This window comes from Papaver somniferum, chromosome 9 (assembly GCF_003573695.1).
Source record: "Papaver somniferum cultivar HN1 chromosome 9, ASM357369v1, whole genome shotgun sequence".
NCBI classification, from domain to species: domain Eukaryota; kingdom Viridiplantae; phylum Streptophyta; class Magnoliopsida; order Ranunculales; family Papaveraceae; genus Papaver; species Papaver somniferum.
Genome location: NC_039366.1, coordinates 143,516,740 through 143,538,267, shown reverse-complemented (window position 1 = coordinate 143,538,267; position 21,528 = coordinate 143,516,740). Strand labels below are relative to the sequence as shown.

At 40.0% G+C, this 21,528-nt stretch overlaps 1 protein-coding gene across 1 annotated transcript; it reads left to right on the top strand.

Moving 5' to 3' along the window:
* The first annotated feature begins 19,773 nt into the window (after nt 1-19,773).
* LOC113309589 lies at nt 19,774-21,522 on the top strand. Its single transcript, XM_026558038.1, has 2 exons — nt 19,774-19,945; nt 20,586-21,522. Exons 1-2 carry the CDS (start codon nt 19,907-19,909, stop codon nt 21,441-21,443), a joined length of 897 nt encoding a protein of 298 aa, XP_026413823.1. The 5' UTR covers nt 19,774-19,906; the 3' UTR covers nt 21,444-21,522.
* Nucleotides 21,523-21,528: the final 6 nt, after the last annotated feature.

Sequence of the window (21,528 nt, the reverse complement as noted above, 5' to 3'; positions counted from 1 at the left end):
TCTTTACGACATAACCAGGTGCTGTCCAAGATAGTTCGACAATTCATACAAGTGTTGTGCAAATATTATTCATAATACTGGTGATTGTTGTTGTATATGTTTCTACGGTATGATACTTATGTTGTCCATGATTGTTCTACAATACAAGCAAGAGTTGTGTTAGGTTATCAAAAAAAATCAAAAGAGAATCACAACATTGACAAACTATTGTCGAACCATGAATCACATCACCCTTTACAACACTTGTCATCCATTGTAGAAAAACTTGGACTTTCCACAATACCCCCATTCCAAAATGCATGAAATGGAGTTGTCGTAGGGGTACTGCAACTCTTATCTTGTGTCGTCAATGATGTTTTTTCCCGTAGTGCTACTTCCTAACTCACTTCATCCGGGTCCCATGCAAAGCACCACTGGAAGCAGTCCTCAAAAGCGCGGGAAAAGTGGGCAGAATAGCCAAGTGGAACACCCACCTGGACCAATTCAACATCATTCATGAAATTCAACATTCTCGAAAATCCCAAGTTTTGGAGGATTTCTTAGCAGACCTCCCCCTGGACAACGACGAAGAGATTAAGGGAATACCAGAAGCCGAGGAAGAAAGCAAGGATCCAATGGATATCCTCGAACCCGCGAGTCAAAGACAATGGGAAGTCTTCATCGATGGTTCCAAAAATAAGGAAGGAGCAGGAATAGGCATTGTCATCACCACCCCAAGCGGAGAAAGGATTGTACAGGCACTCAGGTTAGAATTCAAAGAGCATACCAACAACATCGTCGAATACGAGGCAGTCGTACATGCCCTCCGTGTAATAATAGAGATGGGGGTAGCCGATGTAAGACTGACAAGTGATTCGCAGCTTGTCATACGGCAAATAGGGCTCGAGTACAATGTGTACGATGACACCCTCTCAGCTTACATGGCCTTGGTACAAACACTGGCATCACAAATTCCGAACATCAAGTTCCGGTACTTATGCAGAAGGGATCTCAGGCACGCGGATGCCCTAGCATATATATCATCCATGCTGAAGGACAAAAGCGTCGAGGCTATTAAAATAACAAGGGTATATGAGCCTTCGATTGCATCTCAATTATCCTTCGTTACCAATCAAGATACAGTGGAAGAAAATATCGAAGACCAGGTAGGAGAAGACATCCATAACGATTTTGACGAAGAAAATATCCTGTCAAGAGCAAATCAAGACGAAGACTTCAGCAACGAAGATGATTGGAGAATGGTGATCCATGCGTTTCTCGAAAAGGGAAGCCTACCCGCGGACCTTAAACAAGCTAGGAAAATACTCCCCAAAGTAGGAAGATATGATCTTCGAGATGGGGTCCTGTACAAGAAATCCTTCCTCAGACCCTTACTACGTTGCTTATCCCGGAAATAGGGGCATCGAATTCTAAACGACATCCATTATGGTGACGCAGGGAATCATAGCGGCATGAGATCACTAGCCGACAAAGCAAAAACGCAAGGATATTACTGGCCCAAAATGATACAGGATGCCGCAAGAATGTCCCGACGGTGTGAAGAATGTCAGCGCTTCGCCAAAAAGATCCACGCGCCGGCAACAATGTTAAATTCTATAGATAGCCCGTGGCCATTTGCAAAATGGGGCATAGATATCGTCGGACCTTTCGTCGAAGGATCAGGGAAAAGACGATTTTTGATAGTAGCCACGGACTACTTCAGTAAATGGGTGGAAGCTAAAGCCTTAGCCAGGATCAGAGACGTGGATGTGTTTACTTTCATATTCCAGAACATCATTTGCAGGTTCGGCATACCAGCAAAAATCGTGTCCGATAATGGAAAGCAATTACAGGGGAAAAACATAGACATGCTCTTCGATACTTTCAAAATAAGGAAGAACAAATCCACCCCCATATACCCTCAAACAATGGACAGGAGGAAGCCACTAAAAAGACCCTCGACCTTATCCTCAAAAAACAATTAGACGAACATAAGGGGCGATGGTGTGAACAGTTGCACAATGTGTTATGGGCATACAGAACAACACGAAGATATGCCACTGGGGAATCCCCGTTTCTCCTCACTTATGGAGCTGAAGCAGTCATCCCAACAGAGATCCTCATGCCAACCACAAAGACTGAAGCATGGGAGAAAAATCTCACAATAGACATGATGTTAGAGAGATTGGACGATCTAGAAGGAAGAAGGGAAGCAGCATTGCAGAAGATGGAAAATTATCAACGAAGACTAGCAAGGGAGTACAACAAAAAGGTAAAGCTTCAAAATTTTGTAGAGGGGCAGTATGTGTTGAGAACAATCCCACAGTATCAACGAGAAAAGATATGGGGAAAGTTAGCACCTACGTGGGGAGGACCTTTTATAATACACGATATTTCGGGAAACGGTTCCTACTACCTTCGCAATCTGAAAGGCGAGGTCCTCCGGCATCCTTGGAATGCTAAGTGGCTTAAACCATATTACCCATAGGATCAACGCAGCTTTGCATCTGCGTGAAGAAGACCAGAAGAAGAAGGCAGCGTGACCGCTCTACATGTTTCTATCTCTGGACGAGGAATTGTAGGCCTCAACCTATCAATCAAACAAGCTTTCTAAAATTCAAGTAAACAAAACCTATCAACAATATTGGGGAAAGTAGTTAATCTACAATATCTCAGGGCTCCCCCATCAGTGTCCATAAGTGTAAGACCAGGGGGAAGGCACCCAGCAGAAAGAGATACCCAACCAATCTTAAGGCAACGGGTCGACGGAATGGGTGTATGTAAATATTTTAACCCCATATCCTAGAACGTTGCCTCGGCCCCCACCGTCTGGGAATCCTCTGGCCAAGGGTTCGCCAGCGGGGTGACAGGTCTCAAGACGATCACGAAGGTACCTCCCTTCGGTATCGCACCCAAACACTTAAAAAACTCTTCTTTTGTTTTTAGTGTCCTTCCTCACAATGCTTAAAATAAACAACAAACTGATATTGCAGGTATATCAAAAAAATGATCCATTTCATAAAGGTTGGTTACAAAAAGCGGCAAGGTCAATACAAGAAATACACATCAAAAATATTCTTTTTACAAAATACTAGCAAAATCTAACGGAAGGTTAATGATGCCGCGGTCTCTACTTAGATGATGCCGCCCCATCAGCAGGGTTGTTCCGAAGAGTTGAAGGGACGCTCCCACCAGATGAGGGTCCCGAGGAGCCAGGAAAGGAGGCAGGTACTGGGCGACACGGATAGCTCTTCACGAGGCCATGCTCGGTCTTAAGGCCAAGCTCAATCTTCTCCAGCATCTTGTTTGTCTCCTCAGCCAATTGACACCGAGCCTTATGCATAATAACTGTCGTCCGCTGGTGGGCTTGGGATAACAACGAATATAGACGATTCACTTCTTTAGAATCAACACCAACGGCCTCCTCGCGGGATGCCGCCAAACTCTTAAAATGATTAGTCTGTTCTTCCTGCTGCGCTAAGGAAGATTGAGCCTTTTCAAATTTTTCATTTGCAACGCGGAGTTGTCCCTCGAGCTCTGAAAAAGACAACACAAGGGAGTTAGCACAGAAAAGACACAATCACACTCGATGAAATATGGTTATACCTTCGACACAAGCCGAAGCCTCTTCATACTCATTAACAACCGCATCTCGCGCTTCATCAAGATGGTCATATTCCGCGGATAATTTCTTATAATCTAGTTGAAGGTTGGTGAGAGTAAATTGACTGGCATCTAATTCTACCTGCTTCATCGAATCCATGTGACGAAGGTGGTTGACTTCGTTGTTTATCTCTGATACCCCTTTGCTAAGTCTGTACATACATACTTCGAGATTCTCTCAGACTCAGCCTGGCGGGCTATTTCAGCGCGAGACGCAGCAAGGGCTTTGCTTAGAGCCCCAACTTCGGCTCTGGCATCGTCCCTTTCTCTGGTAAGACACACATGCTCTCCTTAACTCCCGGAAAAGGAAGGGAGCGAGCCTTTCGTAATTCCTCTTCCAGAAGATGTATCTAGACTCCAACAATGAAGTGCGCTCACGGGATTCCCGCAGATTCTCACGTGTCCACAGCAGCGTACCATTGAACAAAGTACGGTCATGATTATACAGATTCTGCATATCAACCATTGAACATGCCTTGCGCGCCATCCCTCACCCGAGCGTCCCACTTTTTGGCTTCGCTCTTAATTTTCTCGACCAGCTCTTTGATACGAGATTTTTGCCGTGCCCTTTCGTTTCGAAGCCATATCATCGGGGACGCCACCCACTGGAGATAGGGTGGGAGACTCAGACAGAACAACTAAGTAGTATGGAGGAATTACGACAAACTGCGGGGTAAAAGGAAAAAGAACCAAACCTGTGAAAGCTGAAACTTGGCCGCGAGTTTGCTCTAACTCAGCGCGAACGGCAGCAAGCTCTGAACGAAGACCAGCCTCCGCTTCACCCAGCCTTTTTTCTCTTAAGGCTTTTCTTCAGTTCTTCTATTTCCACCTCAGCCGCAGATAATTCCTTTTCTCTGTGACGAAGCTTAGCCTCCAGCTTCAAAGATTTCGCTTAAAGAATTGATACAACACATGGTTACAATGCTCACTCCTCATCATCTACACATCAAACGGCAAACATTATTACACCGAGGATTCAATTGTCACGAAGAGATATGTACGAAGACTTACCTCCAAGACACGCTGCTGGGGAAACCATATTGGTACCCATCGGCTATGGCCATCATGTCGCAACAGAAGTGGGAGGCTCCGATACGAGGGTAGCTTCTGGAACACTCAAGCTTTTCCCCCACATCTCAGATACGCGCGCCTCGGAAGATAGTTCCATCATCCGACGGGTATAAGCATCGGAATCCTTCTCACCAGCAACCACCGGGGCAGGATGGGGGACAAACACAGACCTTTTTCTTGAGCCAATCCATTATGGCATCCTCACCCTCAAACGTCAGCGAATGAGGGAAATCCTCGGCAGGCGAGAGTCAACCACAGACTTCCCCTTTGCTGATATTGCCCCATCGGCACAAGTTTCGGCATCAACATGCGCATTGCGATCATCCGCGCCCTCATTCTGAACACAGCGTCTTCCTTACCAGAACCCCCGAGCACATCCCAATCATCATTGGGGGAAAGCAAAAAAATCTTCAGGAAAATCGAGAGCATCGTCAAAGAGTTCCCCTGCGGAATAAATCCTGTCAAAGGAGAACTCTTGAAATGGTGGGGAGAGTTTCCGCAGCCTCACCAGCAGGAGCAGACATATCAGCGATAACATTCCGTCACCACCGCGGTATTATTTCCCTACAACACCATCACAACCCGCACCAATATCTTCCTCGACATTAGGTGGGGAAGTATCAGTGCGTTCTTCCCCATCAGACATTTCCTCATCCTCGGCAAACTCTTCGTTCACCGGACTGGTAACTTCTTCATGAACCTCAGCCTCACCCGTCACAATGGTAGAAGACTGCTTCGGCCCAATCTTTTTCTTCTTCGACACCTGCAAACCAACACGTTCCACAAAAAGAGTTATTTTTTACACAGTTTGATTTTCAAAAAAGGAGGGGCGCGGCCAGAATCTGCAAAAACCATACCTTGGCAGTAGTGGCACTCTTCGGTGGAAGTATAGCACCAGAACCTTCCTCCTCGTCTCCTTCAACGACGTCGAGGGCATAAGGAAAGTTCATGCCTTCGAAATTTAAACGCCAGGGACAGAAATCTCCATAACGAGCAGGAGGAGATTCACGTGGCCTGCTGCTCTCAGAAGGACGCCAACCGCGCGGACCGGGACCGTACTCCCAAGGACCAACACTTTCAATAACAGTGGCGTGCCACTCATAATCATGGTCACGCTTGATCATTTCACGCGCGGGAAAAAGTTTCCGCTGACTAGACCCATCGGTGCCTGGGACATACTTCAGTTTGGCATCGCTCACCTCACTTAACAGACGAATTTCGCCCCGAGGAACAGCGAGGTTCCGAAGGCTAACATTCCACGGTTTACGGTTCCTACTATTGACATAATCACCAAATGAGTTGTTGAAGTTTTCAGGAGTATACCATTCCCTCTCAGCGGGATTTGGAACGTAACACGTCATCGTCGTCTCCCCCTTACTCCGCAGATAACATTCCCTCAGTGCACGGAGATAATTCCCCGATAATTGCGACACGGAACGACTGTGAGTATTGGTGGAAGAACCTTCACGACCAGCCAGCACATCGTAATAAAAGGAATCACCAGACTTGTACAACGGCAGCATAAGACCCGCCTCGAAGGCTCCAACCGTAGTCAACAGGTGAAACTCATCAAACTGATACTTCGAGATGAGCTCGTAAGTAATATCATCCTCAGGGGCATAGAAACGAACCTCGAAGGCTTGAAGCTCATGCTTTTCCTTGAAAACTTCAAGGTCAATGTGCTTGAACGTGACTTTCTTCTTGCTGACCGAAACGCTGCGTATCACCGGGGCAGCGCCATCCTCTTCCGCGGGATCGGACGAACCAACAAAAGCCTCGGAAGCTCTTCTTTTCAAAGAAGGATTCTTAACGATTCAGCCTCGGACACCACCTTTGGAGTTCTTCCCTTTGAAAGAAAGTACTGGAGGCGGCGGCAGAGGGTGCTGCAAGGCACTACAGAACGAAGAGGAGGAACATCGAAGGCGCACCACGAGGAGGTGTCTGCGTACACCTAGAGTCATCACGAGGACGAGAAACCGACGATCGGCAGCGTATCGAGACCCGGAAGGATTTTCGAGGGATCCCCTTTCCTAGGAGGAGAGGCCTTCGTCCCAGAAGAAGAAACTAATACCACGGGGATCCATTTGAGACGATCTAGCGAGATCTCCCCCAGGCGGATATGTATCAGACTCTCTGCGCGGAGGGGATCTCGGTAGACTGGAAGCCGGAGTTTGATAAGGAAGCCGCGGACGGTCAGACATGGCTGCGAAGAGGTACAACAAAAACAAGTTAGAAGCAAACACGAATCACCAAAGATCAAAAAACCACAAAATTACCAGTCCATCAACATAGCACAGAAACCCTAAAACTAGCATACATGCTTGAATCCCCTAAAACCCTAAACTTAAAAGTCCAATCAATACAAGTAAAACAATGGCCTCCTGACTTGAGACGAAGAACAGGGGCAAACTAGCATACAGCATCAAAAGATGTTCTTCATCACAAACAAGGGACGACAGCAGCAGAAGGAGGCTCCGATACGATCAACAGCAGAAAATTTAAATCAACACTACTTAAAACAACAGAAACAAAGAAAAGAAACCTTACCACCACAAACGAAATCCCGAAAGAAGACAACAAATCAGAAACAAAGAAGAAACGAGCGTGATAAATGCTAAGACAGAGAATTTAATGGTTGAAAAACAAAGAATGGAGACTGACAAGGAGAATGAAATTAATTTTTCTCCCCTCCTTAATATACTCGAAAGAAAGAGAAGTTAATGGAGGAATGGGAAACGTTCCCATTAAATGAGCAGTTAATACACGAATAAGAAACATGCCCAAGTATCTAGGAGAAGTTATTAGGAGAGAGGAAGAATATGTAACGACTGTTTTCTTCAATGCTCCCACTAAACACTCAAGCCCGAAGAAAATGGGCAAATTGTGTGTACATATTTCATCATCAAACACGTGTATATAAGAAGATACGTGGAGAGAATGGGACAAAGTCATCAAAACATGATGACACACACCCATAGCCAAGAAGCCCATCCCGTCGACGTCGGATCCTTTCCCGAATAAATCTAAGGGCAGAAGTTAAGATGTACCGAAAACACGATGTACTGCGGAGCACCAAATAACTCCCGAAGAGTTACTTTATCTCATCCCCAAAAGAAGCCAAGATCAACGGTTGAGAGAAGGTGAACTGACATAGACGTGACAGGGGCAGAAGACACTTGTCTGACACGAGCAGCGCCTCAACTACCCGCATTAAACACTCTGAGCAGTGTACGGGTCGATCAGCCCGTGGAACGAGCGAGGATGACTCTGCGTGATCAAGCAATGAACGAAGACCTCCGCGTGATGGACACAAAGCACAAGAAGATAAGGTTCCAACGGCCCTCAGAAATGGGTCCCACACTCTAACCCTATAAATACCCCCTCTCCACCAAGAGTGAGGGGATCGGGAAAAATCAGGGAGAGAAAGAGAGAGAAAGATTGTGAGTGTAAGTTTGTCCTTTACAATATACAGACCTATGTACACTCCAAAGTCACTCGACTATCTCTGTAACCATCAAGTACATAGTGAAACAACAACCCCGTGGATGTAGGCCTTAGTGCTGAACCACGTAAATTCCAGTCTTATTTACATTTCAGCACTTTATATTCGCCTAACGCTCCATGAGTTTTATTTTTATACTTCGTTTTCTTTATCTTCCCCTGCGTAAACGCCCCTCGCGATGTTATTGGATGAGGCTATGATAAACCCGAAGGTTTTGAGCCAAGGAATCAATACAATTGTATTATCCGTGTGAGTCTGTACCTAGAGTGCGAACATTGTTTGTGAACATATTGATGCCTGCGTGATTTATGTGTTCACAGAGCCCAAGTAAGTTAATTTACCTTGGTAGAGTACCCGTTAATCAAACGAAGGAGAGAGGAGCATGCATTAGAGCAACTGCAGTGGGACGATCAAAACCAAGACCAAATACCAAAAAAGGACCAAATTATAGTTTTAATCTGTGTTGCTACACTACGGTAATAGGCTATATTTGATCGAGCGCAAATGCAAATATAACGTGGACTTGCTGAGGAGCGTAGGTATTTTACACGCCTGGATGGAGCGTAGGAATTATGCACGTCCGTTGTTGGGCGTAGACTTAACAATCGTCGTGTGTGGGGCGTGTGTATAACAAACGCCCTAGAAATAGGCGGAGGTAATACGTAGGCCTGATGGATTGTGTGCCATAATGAGGCGTTGATATATTGTGTGCCTCAAGTGAGCGACCATTTAATTCCCGCCTGTCAACAGGCGCACATATTACAAGAGCTTGGGCGTGATCTATACCAACGCCTTATTCAAGCGTTGATTATAACAAGACCGCACCACCTGAACGTGGAGAATGCACCCGCTTCATTCAAAGCGTGATCTATGCCAACGCCTATTAATAAGGGAACTTTTTACATTCGCTCGACCAAATTTAGTTTTGATCCTAGATCAAGACCAAAGATAATCTGAATTATAGTTTTAGTTTTGTTTTTGATCTTTAGTACGTTTGACTGCGTCTCATCCTCGATTAAAAATTTGGTTTTGATCGTACATCGTGGATGTTCTTAGTCTATCATAAAATTGGGGTTTTAGTTTAAGAAATATGAAGAAAACAAGTCCTCCTTACTTTGCTCGTATTGCCACACTCATGTTATAAATCCTAACCCTTCGTTATCAAGTCTTTACTTTCCATGTCGAACAATGTGGACCCTCAACCAATACAGTGTAAATATGTAAAAGCTCCCTCGAGTCCTTCCTAGTTCCTACTACTGTTTGAACTTTGAACTGCATGTCCCATTAATTCCGAAGCGGAAGTGCTACACTTCCACGACTCCCTTCCCCACTCCCTTCCTCCATTCGGTGTCATCGTTCTTAGCTCTTGATCCCTAAATTGAAATTAATAGGAGGTCCCGTTATTATTGAATTTAACCAACAAATGTTTGACACATGGGCGGGAGAAAGGAGCGGGGAAAGGAAGTGGGGGATGTATATCATTTTCGATTCCGAAGAAAACCCCCTAGACCTTAGCTAACAAATCTGGGAGTCCAAATCTGTTCACACTCCTCCAACAAGTGTATATTTCACATATTCTTCTGATTGGTTGTTTACTTAATTGATGACCCAATTACCCTCCATGTTTAGAATCACGATCCTTATTACATAACTCCCTAAATTAAATTAAGGATAGAGATTGAAATGTGAAATATATACTCGTTAAAGAGTGCACGAATTCACACTCCAAAACTGGCATTACTCTATCGATCCTTGTCAGTTTCCTTTACAACCAGGGTGATTGCTACTATTTTCTTTGAATAAAGTTGGTCAAAGTCAAACTAGCTATACCATCAGCCACGGGCTGCCAATGTTGTCATGGAAACAAAGACAGTCCAACTCCACCTCTATTATATGTGTGTTTTGTTTCTCATGTTATTTTCTCAATTAGTAGAACAACAATAATAAAATAGCCTTCGTACTACTTACTACGTATGGTGAAACACCTTCTGTAGTTTAAAATGTGGTATTAGCTGATCTCGTGCATAAACTAGACACGGAGTGGCTAGTTGTATAGAGTTGCTTTAGATTACAGCATGAGATGCAACCAGGGTTATCGATGGGTCCGGGTCTTCCTGGATATCACTAGATCCGGATCCTACTTATAAAGGTCGGATCCGGTTCTTAACGGTGCCGGATCCGGTTTCTAAATTTGTGGACTCGAAATCGGACCCGTTTAAAGTTGCAGGTACCCGTTAGGTATTAAAAAACTATATAGAAAATCTTAAAAACTTAATTTCTTTCTCTTTTCAATTTAAATATAAATTAATTTTATAAAATTTTATTATTATTTCTTTATTAATGATTTAATGTACTAAATAAAAACTAAATGAAAAATGGAAAAAAAAATTGAACCCAAAACTAACAAAATACCTATAATTTTGCTAAAAAAATGAACAAAAGGATAAATAACCGGGTATCCATTACCCGAGAATACCCGACGGTACCCTTTTGGACCCGTTAACATTCGGGTCCTAAGTTACTAATGGGTCCAATTTTAGGACCCAGAATCGGACCCGAATCTAACGGGTCCGGTTCCGAGTAATGGGTACGCATTGACAGCTCTAGATGCAACACTAACGTGTTGGTTATCGTCTGTGCTTCTGAAACACCATTAGATTCGTTTAGATGTTATATGGACACCATAATCTAGCCCCTAACATAACAACATGCAAATCAATCCGTTTCAAACACTATAAATGATTTTAGTTCATTCAAGGTCCAGTGGATATGCGAGGATGACTGATCATTTACTTTTGTACACATGAAAGTCGAAAAATCAAAAATTAATTTGGAGACTGAGTTTCTGAAATGACTTTGGAAAATTTTTACAAAAAAAAAATTTGAGCCTAAAATACGTATCTGAGAACAAAATTTTCCTCCCGTCATCAAACATGCATATAGCCATCTGATTTGTGTATGTGAAATTGAGAATGATTCAAGACAACTGCTTCAAGTACAGAGACTTAAAGGCCTAGACAAGTAAAACTCACATGTTGAACTGTGAGGAAATGTTTGCTTCGGATCGGCCGAAATAGGCTTTTTTTTGAGTTTTGTGAAACGAGTGTTTTGGTGAGTACATTTGGCAATATAAGATTCATTTAAAAATTACAAACTTAAAAGGAAAACATAATTTACCGTGTTTGGAGTTTTCTGGTAGTACAAATTTAATTTGGAAAACGAGTAACTACCATATTATGACTTTTTTTTCCGAATTAATATAAAGGAAAAAAAATTGCATATTTTCTACGAAAATAAAAGGAGAAAATAAATAAAATCTCAACAGATTCTCCGCATATTTAATGTATTTGCCCGTCCACACCAAATCAAAAATACATCGCCACGGGGAGGGGCAATGTTGGATTAACTTCAACATAGAAGTCACTAACAAGTTGGTTAGGACAAGATTAGGAAATTGATGTAATCCCAAGGGAATTAGAAGTCATCTAGTTCTAAGAAAAAGAAAGACATGTAATAAGGTAATAGGACTAGGAAAAGGAATTCATAGTTCTATGTATATATGATCACCAAAGTTGTGGTTGATCATATGAGCAAGATTAGAGCTTGTGTTTAGTTTTGAGGGATTTTCTAAACATCAATAAAGAGAGTTGTCTTTATATAAGCTAAGTTTCATCTTGCAGTTGTCATTAATTGGTATCAGAGCTTGTCTACACCGAGCCATGGGAGACGAGAGCACCATCATACGTACAAGATTTTTCACAAGCACAGTTGAAGCTTAAGGGGGAGAATGTTGGATTAACTTCAACATAGAAGTCACTAACAAGTTGGTTAGGACAAGATTAAGAAATTGATGTAATCCTAAGAGAATTAGAAGTCATCTAGTTCTAAGAAAAGAAAAGACATGTAATAAGATAATAGGATTAGGAAAAGGAATTCATAGTTCTATATATATATGATCATCAAAGTGATGGTTGATCATATGAGCAAGATTAGAGCTTGTGTTTAGTTTTGAGAGATTTTCTAAACATCAATAAAGAGAATTGTCTTTATATAAGCTAAGTTTCATCTTGCAGTTGCCATTAGGCAAAATCCCGCGCATGCCAAATCGAAAAAACATCGACATGAGACGGGACGAAGCACAACACACAACAAATCAAAAATGTATTGGCATGGGGCGAGGCGAACACCAAATTAAGAGAAAAAATGTGCCGGATGCGTAGTGCGGGCACACATCTAGTGTACATGAATTCTTGAAACCACGTTTGCAATATGAAGAGTAAATGTTAATGAAACTTACAACTGTTAAAGAAAGTGATCACGATATATTTTTCCTGCAGTATGCATTTTCCTGCACAACTAGATGCGACATTGAAACAAGAATAAACCTTGGTTCCTACCAAAACTATGCCAAAATGGTTAATAGCCGGACTGGTGATAAGTTTTTTGCAGAAATAGATGCAGCGTTGAAACATGAATTAAACCACTGAACCTACCAAAAGTATGCGAAAATGGTTAAGAGCCGGTCCGGTGACAAGGAACTTTCATGTGCTTCCTGAAGTTGCGGTACATGCACCACGTGTTCTAACAATAGTGACATCAGACTCGCCCATCACGTGCATGACTCTAGCTTAACTTGACGATACGTACGCGTGTCTCGTAGAGAGAAAGAAAGAAAATTTTCACTTGAAATCAGGTACCTAATCACCCATGTGCATGCCCAAAACATAAAACACTCCTTAACATAATCCCCCTAATTAATCCTCAGAATTAATTTTTTTCTATATTTAAAATTCCTTTTTATTTAAATAATTATTGTCTGGAGCCCCGAGCAATGACACGTCCACATTTTTGAATAGCCTAAACACTGTATCTACTTATCTACTGCTGGAAGGCAGGCCAAGCATTACGGTTTTCAGAAATAATCCGATTAAAAATGATTGTATGCACTTGAATCCATGAAAGTGTCGACCGGTAAAGCGGTTAGGGATGATATCTATGTAGGAAAAATACAAACGGTTAAAGGTTTAGATCAGCACTTAACGGTTACGCTAATAGCTTACTAGGTACCTAGCTCTAGCTACCTCCTCAACTAGCAGAGAGTGGACTCATTTATTAGGAGGATAGGATTTACCGAGGAGGGCGAGTCGGAGTCGTGCTAGCAAGAGTTTGCACCGTCCTAGTGTCCTATACTCCTAATTATTTTTTCTATACTTTCTTTGTAGATGGGATTTTTTTTTTCTTTTCTTGTGCTAAATGGGATTAGTGCTACGCACTTAATCTCCCGAGTTGAGCACCTACGTATACTCCTGCTTCAATAAAGGGTTAAAGGACAAAATGCCCCAAAATCGACCCATTAGATTTGTAAATGTCCCGGACGTTAGGCAAGAGATCAAAATGCCCCGTTCCGTTAGTTTTCAAATTTTGGTCAAAATTGGAGCATTTTCACTATCTTTGACCAGTCAACTATTGTGTGATTTTTCATTTTTGCCCTTCGCAAGAAAAAATACCCGACACGTACTGATATGGTTCTCTTAACACGTGGGCATCTATTTCAAGGACACGTGGTCAAGGACTGACACCTGTAGCAAACGTGTGTGTCGTACGTGTGCTACAGATATTATCTTCACCTGGGTCGATTTTCAGCCACAGAAAGGAATCGAAAATTTTCCCAGATACAGAGAGCGATAGGGTTACAAGCGAGAGAGATCGAGAGATTGAGAGATTGATAGACCGGAAGGACAAAGGGAACTGCAGATCGATAAGATAGATGAGACGGAGTAGATAAGAAGAAGGTTTTCTCTTCCCGGTGACGAACAGGTAAGTTTTTTGTTCAGAAATTTGACGTTTTAGGGTTTGTGATTAACCATGTGATGAGTATCTTTCTACATTTGATCTGTTTGATTTGGTATATGCTTTACGATTTGGGGTTAGGGTTTGTGAAATTGGTTTGCGATTTAGGATATGTGATTATGATTTTTGATTTTTCGATTCAGGGAATGTGATTATGAAAATGGTTTGAGATGATGTTGTTATAATCTGAAGTTAGGGTTTGTGACGATTTGAGATTTAAACTGAGTTGGTGATGGCTGCAGGGTGAAAGGGTTGTTGATAAATTGTGGATATGCAAACCTAGTGGGTCGATTTCAGAAAGTACAAATTAGGGTTTGTTTGTGTAGCCAATACAAATGAAAATTGTGTTGTAATTTGATTCAAGGAAAATGAAATTAGTGTAAACATTAGTATGATTACTGTAAACATTTCTGTTTTTGGTAATAATTTTTGGTATGATTACTGTAATCATTAGTATGATTACTGCAAAACATTTCTGTAACCACCATGGCTGCTAACACCCTTGCTGTATTATTTTGTTTCATTACTGTAAAAAAATTTCCTGTAAAAATTTGTTTCATTATTGTAATCATACTATTTGTTTCATTACTATTTGTTTCATTACTGTTTTCATTACTGTAAACAACCATTATTCTCTCAATTTATTTCATTACTGTAAAAATTATTGTTTTTTTGTTGGGGATCTGTTACAGAATGGGTAGCAAGGATAGGAATTTCTGGTTAACTGATATAGGTGGCCGGTTTAGAGACTTGCATATTCTTGGTTGTAAAGCTGGTACCAGTGGAGATGCTTTTATGGCTATGGTAAAGACTAGGTTGGTGAATGAACAAGGTATGAATTCTACACTTGAACTGTTTTTATTTAATGATGAAGAAGGGAATGCATGTGATAAGTGTGAATCAGAAGAAATGTTTATTTCATTTTGGAACAAAGGGAAAGTAAATAAAGATAATTTGGTCAGACTGTGGTTCATTCCAACTATTCCTACTCCTTCAGTGAGAGAATGGGGTTATGTTTATGACGCTTCCGGTGTTAGTGGGGTAAGTGGTGTGACTAATTATATCAGCCCAGTGAGGAAGAAAACTGTTAGTAAAAGGGTAGAGGTTAGGAGGAGTCCAAGACTTAATAAGACTGCTACTGTTAGTGGGCTTAAAGATATGAGACCAACAAGACTTGATTTTGAGCATGAAGAGCAAGTGGAATTGACACAAGCATCTGTTGCTGACAACCATGTTGATGAATCTCAAAGTATTCCTACACAGTCATCTGTTGCAGCCAACCATGTACAGGGGTATGAAGATGACCAGGTGAATTTGCCTAATGTACATCAAGATGAGTGTCATCCTGATGACAGGCCTGACTTTCTCTTTAAGAACTATGATGAGGAAGAGGATGGTGAAGATGAAAGTGAGGATGAGAGTGGAGATGTTAGTGAAGAAGAAACACAAGAACAGATGAATTATGAAGATTGGGTTTCTATGTGTGCTAGGGGTATAGATGTTGGTAATGACCCTGATGATTGTAATGAAGATTTCAATGTAGGTGGCTTTTATGAAGAGCAGAGTGCACCAGTGAATGCATCTTCAGATGAAGATCTTCCCAGCCAAGAAGTCACTCAAGAGGAAGAAACTAAGTGGGAAGAAGATTTTGGTCAGCATTTAAATGAACCACAACGTCTAGAAATGATAAATGAAGATACTCCTGAGGTCACACCTGGTGAAATAAGTACTGGTATGGCTTTTGGAAGTATGCAAGCTTATAAGGATCATTTAAGAGAATATGCAGTGTTGAAACATAGGATTTTAAGGTGAACAAAGGAGATAAAATCAGACACTATTCTTACTGTGCTTACAGGGATGCCCAAAACTGTGCTTGGATGGTGAATGCAAGAAAGGTACAAGAGAAAGATGATATGACAGTCACAGTCAGAGAATGCAACATAGAACACACTTGTAAAAATCCCAATGAAGACTACAGCAGAAAATGCAATGCAAAATTTGTGGCTAAGTATTTGTTGAAGACGATGGATGTTGCTTCACCAGTGGAGAAGGCAGATGATATAGATAAGAAAATCATTAAACCTCAGTTGCAAACTGAAATACCAAAATGGGTTGCTCGTCATGCAAGGGTATCATGTTTATGCTTTGTTTTTGTTATCATTTGTTTGTTTATTTAATAAATTTTGGTATATTTGAATTGCTAATTTTTTATCTCTGTGTGTACACAGAGATTGGTGCTAGCAGAAAGGGATGGAACATTTGAGACTTGTTACAAAAAAACACCACAATTGGTCATAGCTGCTACCTCATTGAACCCAAGGAGCATAGGTCATTTCATGGCAGACATACTGCTAGTTAGTTTATGTTGAAAGTTTTAACAGACTTTTATTTATGAATCTATGGGTTTAAAAAGTATGGACACAATCATGGTTTTATTTCTTAATTCAGCTCATTACATTGAGGAATACTTCCAATATGATAACATTACATTAACCTTTTCTGACATGAGTTTTGGTTGTGCTTTATCTTCTAATTGTGCACTTTATCTTTAGTTGTGCACAAATTTGTTCTTCAATATTATCTAATTGCTTTTGTTTCTTCATAAAGATTGCATCAGAAATCCATTGGAAATCTTCACATTCTAGGCATTTTAGGTAGCCAATACCATAATTCCATGATGTTTGAGCTATGTTTAAAATCCTCACCTTTGTTGAATTGCATTTGGGGTTGATACATCTAGTCTGTGACCAAGGACAATCAGAAAATTTGTGATCACCAACACAAGCTTTACAACCTCCATTGTACTGAGGTGCAATGGATTTAATTGCATCATCAAACCATTCGAAGTATGAACACATGGGATTAGAGCAAGAGAAGAATTTCTTCCCTGAATTAGCACCATCTTTGACCTTTAAAAGTTTGCGAATACCATTACAAGGAACTAATTTACACCTTGTGTAGATCCAATGACAATCAATTGATTGATGATTTCTTTCGTTGCACATCTCACATTCCTGACTTGATGTAGCAGCCATTATGAAGAAAAAAATTTTTTTACTGATTTTTGGTTGGATCATCTTCACAATTTATAAGTCAGGGGAGACAAAAAAAAATGACCGTTATTACAACGATCGGAAAATCTAGCCGTTGATTAGCTATGATGTTCCACGTGTCGCGATCCTAGCTAATAGGACACCGTGGTCATTTAAAAAAATCGGTAAATGTAAAACCCAAAATCTCTCGCCGTCCATTTTTGTAATCGACACGTGTCGCAATCTCAGTAAATGACGAAAATAGGACCCTAGATTTTCATCTTGGTGAACATAAGGGTATAAATGTCAATCGATTTCCACGTGCGGGCCACATGCTTACGCATTTGACCACTTAACGCTCTGAAACGGAAAACATAACAGAATGGGGCATTTTGATACGGTTTTGGGGCATTTTGATTTCTTGCCTAACGTCCGGGGCATTTTCAAACCTGGGGGGTCGATTTTGGGGCATTTTATCCTTTAACCCTTCAATAAAGTGGTAACTAAAATTATGGGATAATAGTAACATTTATACAGTAATATAGTATAAGGTTATAATGTGCCCACCTTATACCGAAGTTCGTCTAATCTATTATAGTATATCTTTATCGATGAACATTTGCCGGTGGATCCATTTAGATATAGAGTCTGAACATTTGCTGGTGATCCATTACTAGGCAGCGTCCGCTTATCCTATCCAGTTGACAAATGCACAACGGCATCGGCAAATATTTGCTGGGTCGGTCGGCCGCTACATCTATATGTATATTATTATTATTATTAGTTTAATGATAACTTAAAAGAGGAATCAAACACGGTGAGTTTCGTCATGGATTCAGAAATAGGAGGAAATGGCCGGAGCTCATGAGTTGACAAAGAGAAAGGGCGAAATCCAATGTATCTAAAGGAAATCTAACGAGTATACTAAAACCGCAGCTTCGTCCTTTCCTCCAGAATTATAAACAAAGTTTAAGACAATCTACCAAGAAGAGACAATGATGATATAATTTAATACAATTATGATAGTTATATTAGAACTTAGAAGCCAAAACTAGGGTTGTCAGGGAATAACCTTTTTCTAAAATGACTTCGGCGCCTAGTTAAGAAAAGCAAAATATATTTATTGGCATACTTGTATAATTTTGTCATCAAAAACAAAATCGAAAATTAACAACGAAAAATAGATCATTTTTCCAAATATTTTTAAAGCACGGTTCGAATGGACGAGTAAAAAATAGTTTGGGTGAAATGGCCAAAAAAAAGAATAGTAAGGATGAAACTGGATACATCACGTGTAAATTAAAAAGATAAGAAAAAATATTTAAAAATGGGCACGATGAAACTGGTTACATCCTGTCTATTTTTACATTTTTGTCCATCTAAATAGTATCAAAATCTAACTGTCCATTTCACCCAGGAATTGTTGATTTTGGTCTTTTTAACCAATTTTGTGAATTAACAATTTATATCTGATCCAATCCGAACAAATGCTACTTAGTAACTTTTTTCAAATAATGGGGTATATTTTTTGTTAACTTGTATACTTGTATACATGTTAAGGTTTAATAAAGAATTATTTTATATCTTTGGAAATTGTGTTTTTTTATCATATTCTACTAGAAATTTGTTTTTTTTTTTGAACTAAAAACAACAAATTTTGTTACCAATGCAAAGAATTCTGTTTTCAATGCAATAAAACAAACAAATCTTGTTTCCAATGCAAGAAATTATTGTTTTAGTGAACCTTAACATGTATACGGGTATACAAGTTAATAAGAATCACCAATGCCATGATAATTGTAAAAAATATTTAAGAGTACTCTTTTCTCTTACTTGTCCTAAAAGTTGTGCAAATTTGAACTAGATCACGCAGGAGTATTTGTTACATAGCACATAAAATTCTACGTTATGTTTATTTTGTGATCCACGAACAGAACTGCACAACCATGGTTTTCCTTGAAACCTGCACATTGCACGTGTACGAGTACGCATTGAAAAGTTTGGCGATATTTCTCTGGGATGAGATTTCTTAGACGGCTGAATTTTATTCACTATAACCAAACAAAAGAAAAGTTGAATAAGTGAACGGTTTAGATTTCTCAATAGACTTATCTTCTTGAACACATGCAATTAAATTAAAAGGCTTAATTGGAGCTCATTCATAATGGTTATTACTCAGAATATGTTTTCCACTGCACTTATTTCTTTCATTTCCATATTTAGTTTACTTGTGGAGGGGGGAATTCAATTTTCAAAAATTCAAAAAAGAACAATTTTTAGTAGTAAATCCCCACATTAATTTCTTACTTTCTTTTTAACCAAAGTAAGAAAATGTGCTCACACTGTAATAATAAAACTCCATAGTCAAACCAATAATAAACCTTCGGATCAAAGATCTAACGGTTCATATCAGAGTGTATACTGTTGACAACGGTTTTTTCGAATGAGAGAAAGAGAGAAGCAGGAGCCCTTAATAAACGGAGTAGGCTTTTATTAAGGGGGTTTTACTATGAAATTAAAAAAAAAGGAAGGATTTTTATTTTGTATTTGGAAAGTTTTGTTTTTTTTTTTGGTTACATTCCTCATTTTTCAATGTTGTTTAATTTTGGATGTTTTTATACGAGAGTGTTAGATGTGAGGCGGACCCTCGTTACCCTACCATCATTTTCTCTTCTACTACTACTAGTTATATAAGAGTTGCTCAATTCCATAGAAATTATTATTATTCACTAAATTTTCTTGATAGATTTTGTTTCTCTTTTTCATTCTAACAGCATACTAGTTCTCTAGTGGTGTGAGAAGAGAGAAAATGGAAGCAGCAATGACTTCTGTTTGGAGTTATCAAGAGGTGGGTGTGTTATATTTTCACTTCTGCATTGATGTTTTTTTGATTGTTTGGGATATCAACATCTTAATTCTACAAGATTTTCTCATTTATTCAGATTATTGATTTCTGATTCTGGGTTTTATTTGTTAAAATCTAACTAAGACTTTTTGAGAAAATTCTGCTTAAAACATTTGAGAATTTTATATGTACTGAAAGAAGTCACTTTTGGGTTCGAGTGCTTATTTCTAAAGTTATTTCAGTTATAGTTTCAATGGATTTTAAGTTTGAAGTAAGAAGTTCTGAAAAGTGATCATCTACCAATAAAAGTTGATCACTTGAATTTCTGATTTATAAATCTAGTTTTACTTGTTCTACTGCTTCCAAGTTTTTCTGAAGCGAGACCAGTTTTTTCTGCTTGTTTATTATTATAAGGAGTATCATTTATTGATGATAAAGATTCTTCTTTACAGAAACTTTTAATCAATTCTTTAACTGGAAATCAATTGAACCACCACCATTCTCCATTTTCCGGGACTTGTTCCTCGGAAGTCTCTGAAAGTCTTTGTATGTACATAAGAATGCCGCTAGTTTTACTGTTTGATATTGATCATCGTAGAATCAGATTTTCTTGTCACTAATACCACAATTTTTCTTGTAGCAGAACTGTGAGCAGTTAAAGGAATTACTTTTCTACACGACATACCAACTAGAAACGGCGAGAGCAGAAGCAAAAGAAGAGACGAAAAGAAATGAAGCGAATGTAAATAAGTTGGTTCATCTCTTGAATCAAGCATGTAGAGAAAGAGATGAAGCAAAATATCAGCTTCAAAGACTATTGAACAAGTTTTCACCCTCTAGTCCAACTGAAAACCACCCCGCTGTTATGTCTACTCTTCAACCCAAATTTCTCGTTGTCAATCCCACTAAAGGAAATTCTAGTATCACAGAAACTGATAGTGTTTCAGAAACCTATAATCATCATTCATATGGTTCACCACCTGTTGATTTAAGCTTTGATACCGTTTCTTCACCGGAACTATCTAATATTAATGTGGTCGACTCCAGTATCGTTCAAGCACCACAACATGTACCGCACCAGCCACTACACGTACCGCATCAGCCTTTTGATCAAGCATCACTTGCAATTGACAATCTTGTCAAGGGGAAACTTCTTCCTCAGAAAGGAAAATTGTTGCAGTCTGTAATGGAAGCTGGGCCATTGCTGCAAACACTACTTTTAGCGGGACCTTTACCCCGATGGAGAAATCCTCCACCTCATCAGACCCTACAACTACCGTCTTTATCGGTGGTCAACGGCTCGGAAGCTATTCATAATTCTTCAAGTCATTCTTATTCCAATGTATCCCATGGCTCTGCGCAGATATACTCTACATCTATGCTCAACTTTTCAGGCGGTCATGGTACATGCTTAAACAAGGCTCAAGTGTTATCTGCTGGTCTCAATAGGAATTTCATTAACCATTCTATCCCTACTGCCAAGCGTCAAAGGCTGCATTGACATTATCATGGATTTGTATAAAATTGGTGTAAATTGGAATTAAAGATTTTTGTTATTTAAACTGAGTTAATCTTCATTATTTGTA

Coding starts and splice junctions, on each gene's coding strand:
- LOC113309589 (XM_026558038.1), top strand. CDS start 19,907: ATGGAAGCAGCAATGACTTCTGTTTGGAGTTATCAAGAG. Junction 19,946..20,585: donor CTGTTTGGAGTTATCAAGAG/GTGGGTGTGTTA, acceptor TTCTTGTAGCAG/AACTGTGAGCAGTTAAAGGA.